At 38.6% G+C, this 6,000-nt stretch overlaps 1 protein-coding gene across 11 annotated transcripts in view; it reads left to right on the top strand.

Moving 5' to 3' along the window:
- Positions 1-6,000, top strand: part of CrebB (Cyclic-AMP response element binding protein B) — a 60,100-nt gene that overhangs the window by 31,588 nt on the left and 22,512 nt on the right. For 10 of the 11 annotated variants that reach the window (XM_072300178.1, XM_072300179.1, XM_072300175.1 and 7 more), the window contains 2 exons: positions 2,597-2,752; positions 4,368-4,497. In XM_072300178.1, coding sequence (XP_072156279.1) covers positions 2,597-2,752; positions 4,368-4,497 — 286 coding nt within the window. The remainder of the gene's footprint in view (positions 1-2,596; positions 2,753-4,367; positions 4,498-6,000) is intronic. The other variant, XM_072300202.1, reaches the window with a different exon arrangement.

Here is a 6,000-nt window from a genome sequence, read left to right as displayed (position 1 = left end):
AGGTTGTGAAGATTTAGTTGATTGAGAGGTATTTTTGTTGACTGTGCGGATTAGAGGGGCTGAGGTGATTTTTTATGGTTTTTGGTGAGATTTATTAGATTCCTGTAAAGGAATTGCATTGTGAGATGAAGGGTTAGAATGTTGGGTTCTAGAGGGAGAAGAGGATTGGGTTGAAGGGGCGGTAGCAGCAGAGAGAGAATTTTTATCCATAATGTTCGTTCTCGAAAAGCTCGAGAGAGAAAGAGAAGATGCTGACTGTGTGAGTTTAGAAGGACTAGAGTTTGCATTCTTAGGACCTAAAGTATGAGTAGTCTCCGGCACCCCTGTCACTCCTATATTTTTCTCGATCCACTGGGCAGAGGGGAAGGAGTCATCAGAGGAGTGTTTAGATTTTTTCCTAGTAGGTGAGGGGGAAGCCATTGCATCTGAATATGTCCTCCTTAAATCATCCATAGAATACCTATAACTATTAACAACTTCCATAGGTTCAGATAGGTTAGAGAAAGAATTATTTAATGGAGGGAAATTGGCAGCTTGTATTACCTCAAGAGAATTTATTTCGCTATTCCTTGAGTTATTTTGGATACTTTGAATGCTTTCGTTAAGGTTTGAAGTTGAGGTTTTCATTTTTTAACGTTAAGATCTTTGATGCTACTGCGAAGGAAACTTTCTGATAAGCCATTATTTCTTTAATAGCTTTTTGTTTTTTAGTTCTGGGCATACTAGAGAAAAAGTGAGGTGGTTTTCGGAACAGTGAAAGCATTTAACAGCATGAGGACAAATATCTTGAGCTACGTGTACAGTAGCACATTTGTGACATAGTTTGTGGCTTTTGCAGGTAAGATTGCCGTTATATTCGGCACGATGGCCTAAGTTTAAGCAGTTTAGACATTTAGTTACATTGTAGATATAAGGGATAACGTTACATTTGGCGTAGAAAATATAAAGAAAATCAGGCATGGTCGTACCTTGCCAAAAAATGTCTAATTTTGAAGTTGGGATTAGAGCTTTGTACTCATTTTTCTTATAGATTCTTCTTCCGCTTGTAACATTGTCATATTTTTCGCTGAGGAATTTACCTATACTATCAATGTCTAACTCATGGTGTACATTATTTGCGATAATTCTTCAAGTGGTATATTTGAGTGGAATGTAACAGGAGCAATTTTCATAAGGGATGAGAAAAGTTTTATTATCCACCAGATTGTTAGCATAGTTCTTAGAAAGTAGTTCCATATTAACAAGGTCTTCATTCACTCTGGAAATAGATTTAATACCTTCAATTTTATGTTTATAGAAGAATTCTCCAATTAGTGTTGGGTGTTTATTCCCGATTCCGTCTTCAGCTACTGATACAATGAAAGGAGCAGGTGAGTTTGGAAGATATCTTAGGCTGGGTTTGTCTTTTAAAATGAAAGCCTTTCTCGAGGGTAGAACCTTGTGAATGAGTTGCATTACTAGGGATGAGAGACGATGTGAGTGCTGGATAAGGGCGAAGTAGTGATTGTCGGATTTGAGCCAGGGTCTCCGGGAGGATCAGAGAGTGTTCTCCCGTGGGATTCGGGGGACGAAATTGAGACTTGCATGATGTAACTTACATGAGGAGTTAGGTTACCACAATGTGCCACAAAGCCTTCACAAAATCCACAGATAAACGAAAATAAACACAAAAAACTATGCCTTCTATGGCTATTAAAGAAATTACTTTGGACGGAGGAACTAAAACACAATAATGAGAAAAGTACCCGGCCAATAGGCCCAAATACCTGATTCCAAACAACGTGTCTAAAGGAAGTCGCGAACGGGAATGAACTTCTTTTTCGGAATTCGCTTCGATTTATTGAGTATAATTAATTCATCCGATGCAATATTGAGGATTCACCAGACAGAAACGTACATTTGAGGATATAAAGAACTCATAATCGCAAGAAAATCCGGCAGAAACGTTCTGAGACTCCCCACAATCAGCGTTTGAAAATTGACTTTCCATTCCTTAAGGGGAATCCCATGTAAATAGAACAAACAGAATCCCAGTTAGGGCACTAGGACTAAAACCGCGATTTATCTCGAAATGTGATGTCATCACTAAAACTGTCTATTTTAAAAAAAGGATGCCATTGACCCATTATTCAATTCAAATGTCACCTGATTCCAGTGGCGTGGCGTGATTTGCGATGTATCGATTGATTTGCCATTTACACCTATGGGAAAGGATCGATAAACAGGGTGTTCGCAGCGAACACCTTAATAATCGATTCTTTACCATACCTACAAATGAGAAAATATCGATAATCGATCATTCACGCCACGCCCCTGCCTGATTCTCTTTTTAGACACGAAGATGCACCAAGTAAATTCACAGCAAGGTATTGTTATAGAACACCAAAAACTATATCGTCTCGTTACTTCAAAATTTTATTTTTGACTGAACCTTACAAAAATCTCGCCATTGAAAATTTTGCCTCAGCTGATCATATATATTGTACTCCAAGCATTGTCGCAATATTTAACAACAGTGTTAGCAAAGAGCGAAAAGACTAATACTATAACTATCAGCTAGTTATTGTCTCTCATTTAACGGTCTTGTTGTTTCAAGGTGCAGTCAGTTATTCAAGCCAACCAGCAATCAGTTATTCAAACTGCAACAGGGAATATTCAACCTGCTGTGCTCACTAAAGGGAACGTCATCCTAGTTAGCAAACCGAACTCTGTCATTCAAACAACTCAAGGCAGTCTCCAAACCCTCCAGGTAGTTGTACTCAATCCATTAGCTTCTGCCTTCAAGTTGGCAACTGCCGAGTAACTATTTCAATTTTCGTCCTTCGAATCACTGAGTCTACAAATCACATGGAAAATGGCTTAAAGAATTACCAGGACTACATGATCAAAGATACTCTCTTGTGCGTCTCAAGTAGTCTTTATGTATTCCTGCAGTTTTCAAAGTTTTTTTTTTTATTTTATTATTTTTTTTTATTGTAGTGGTTATTTGGCGATACAGCACCGTCACAAATATAACGTTATTCGTTGGTCCAGTACTGAAAAATAAAACGTTATTCGTCGGTTCGGTACCATCCGACAAAACGTTATTTGCCGGTAGGGTACCGTCCAATAAAACTTTATTTTTCGGTATGGCACCTTCAAGTAAAACGTTATTCGTATTAGTCCAGTCATTGGAGGATAATAATGACCCCTATGCGGTTTTAAGAGCGGAACTTTTTTTCTCACCTGATTTCTCATCCATAAAGGGTCCTTAACGAGAATCCAAATTTGCGACATTTTATGAGAACCTCCCCAAAACCCCCAAAATCGAAAACAAAACCGCCAAAAATCGGCGATTTTCTCTCGTTTTTCGGCTAATATCGCCAAAACTGCTCATTTTTCGAGTAAGTGTGTACAAACTTGCCTAAAAGTAGATAAAATTACGGACATTTTCCACCCGGTCCAAAATTTTTCTGATAAAAAATATGCTCACTACAAGGTTGCCAAAAAAAATCCCAAAATGTTCAAAATTTCATTTTTTAAAGGTTTTTTGCTTGTAACTTTTTTTCCAGCAATTTTAGAAGGTAAGTGTACCTGCCCAAATTAAAGTAGATTCAAAATGCTACAATTTCGTGTATCAGACTTGTCCCTAGGGCGTAACGAGACGGCTCCGCGGCGTTGCCAAAGTTACGGTCTCCAAGGGCATTTTCCGCGGTGGTGCATTTCACGCAACCGCTCCACTCAATTTTACCTGAAAAATTTTGCGAAAAACTTTCTGGAATATGATTTCTATGTATTTTTTAGCGCTGAAACCGAATCTGAGCTTTTATGCCTTCGATTTTTGCTGGTTCAAACCTTCAAACCTTAGTTGGAAATGTTGCCATACCCGTAGTAGCATTTCCAAATAGTCCATTTAGTAGCAAGTGTCAAAGGGGAGGGGGTCATGTTTTTTAAAATTGCCTTACATTGAATCGGTTTCATGCTGTACTGGAACTTCAGGCCATTCTTGGAAGTTCCTACCAAAGTTACAAAGAGTCCTGATAGAAGAAGGGGGAAAAACCTTTCTCATCTTCACAGATTCTTGCAAAAAGATGTAATGTGTGGACCGCGCTGTGCTAATTGAAATTAGACATTCGATTTCCTGAATATTTAGACAAATTCTTAAACTTTCCAAAAATGTTTTGAAACTTTTTAGGCAGTCCAGAGATTTCATATATTTAAAAAAATATAACATGCAATAAAGTAAACCTTTTTGGAGCTAATTTTTTAAAGCTCTCCTAATTACATGCGGAATCCAGATTCCAAGATGCAGTAATTTCTGCAATTGTGTCTTGCTTGTGTCAAAGCAATGTGGATAAGTCTAACTTCGTCCACTCTCTTGGTTTCAGGTTGTAGAAGCTAATAGTGACGATAGTTTATCAGCAGAAGACGACTCAACAAGGAAACGAAGAGATATCCTCACAAGGCGGCCTTCCTATAGAAAAATTTTAAACGATTTAGGCGGAGCAGAAATAGCCGGTAATTTTTTTTTAAATACTAAGAGGCTCTGCCTTCTGGCCCTCCGGGTCTTAACCGCAAGGTTTATCTCCTCAATGCATGATTTGAACAACTCAAAATCAACAGTGCTAGTCTGCAATCACATAACTCGGTTTGCAACGTCGCAGACTTCCTATCATACTTTTTTTTTAAACGGAAAACTACTCAATGGCAATTCTTTAAAACTATCGTGATTTTTCTTCCTTTGTACGAAAAAAATTCTGCATGAAATTCAAGGAATGATGTCAATTTATTCTCCTTTAAAAAACAGAGGCGAAGATTTTCAGACACAGCAAACAAGATATGTGATTGCGGACTCACGCCACTGTCGAAATGTTTTCTTATATGCATCTTTAATATAACTTTCAATTAATGCTTGTAAAGCTCCTTTGATATTTTTTTTTATTTTTATGTTTGTTGTGGTTTGTATGTTTTTGGTCTTTGATGTGTTGGTTGTGTTTGATGTGTTTCTTGTATTTGATGTGCAAACACATCAACAACAGAAAACACATAATGTTTGATGTGTTTCTTGTATTTGATGTGCAAACACATCAACAACAACAAACACATGAAACACTTAATAAGCACTGAACACACCAACAAATGAAACACATCAAACGCATCCACCCATCAAACAGAACAAACACAAAAAACATAGAACACAAAAAATACATTAAACCTGACAAACGCTTTGAAAACACAACATACACATCAAACATAATTGATGTACAGTAAAACTTCGATATAACGAATTTCTAGGGACCGGCGAAAAAATTCGTTAAATCGAAAATTCGTTATATCGAAAACCGCGGAAACCCCGATTTTAGGCCACAAATTTTTTTGAAATGTTCGGTTTTTTCCAGTTTCGTGTACACCCCCCCCCCCACCACTCTTAAACTATGACGATATTTTACGGAAAATCGGCGGGGAACACCCGGTTAACACTTGATCAGTAAAGCGGTGTTTTCCTCCAAACTGGCTAGGAGCCGTCGCGCGGCGCCACGCAGCGCCCGTTGCCATTTGATTGCGTAAAATATATCGACGGTGTAAGTCGGCAATCACATAACTCGATTTGCGACGTAGCAGACTTCCTATCATACTTTATTTTTTAAACGGAAAACTACTCAACGGCTATACTTTAAAACTCCAGTGATTTTTCTTCTTTATGCAAAGAAAATTCTGCAAAAACTTCAAGGAATCATGTCAACTTGTTCTCCTCTAAAAAAATAACATAGAGGCGGAGATTTTCAGACACCGCAAACGAGTTATGTGATTGCCGACTTACACCGTCGATATTGCAGTTATTAGGCCGCCGCAGGACGCAGCACTGCTCCGGGAGCAGTGCCGCGTTCAAAGCAGTACATGGGATCAAATTGGAGACCGGTCGTGCGCCGCGCGTGGCGTTGCAGCGTCAGTTGGAGGAAAACACTGCTTAAAACTGCGCAGCGGTAGTGAGGAGCACACGGCAGGGGTTGAAATGGTACT

The sequence above is a fragment of the Bemisia tabaci genome, chromosome 1, assembly GCF_918797505.1.
Source record: "Bemisia tabaci chromosome 1, PGI_BMITA_v3".
In the NCBI taxonomy this organism is placed as follows: domain Eukaryota; kingdom Metazoa; phylum Arthropoda; class Insecta; order Hemiptera; family Aleyrodidae; genus Bemisia; species Bemisia tabaci.
This window is presented reverse-complemented; position numbering and strand designations above follow the sequence as displayed.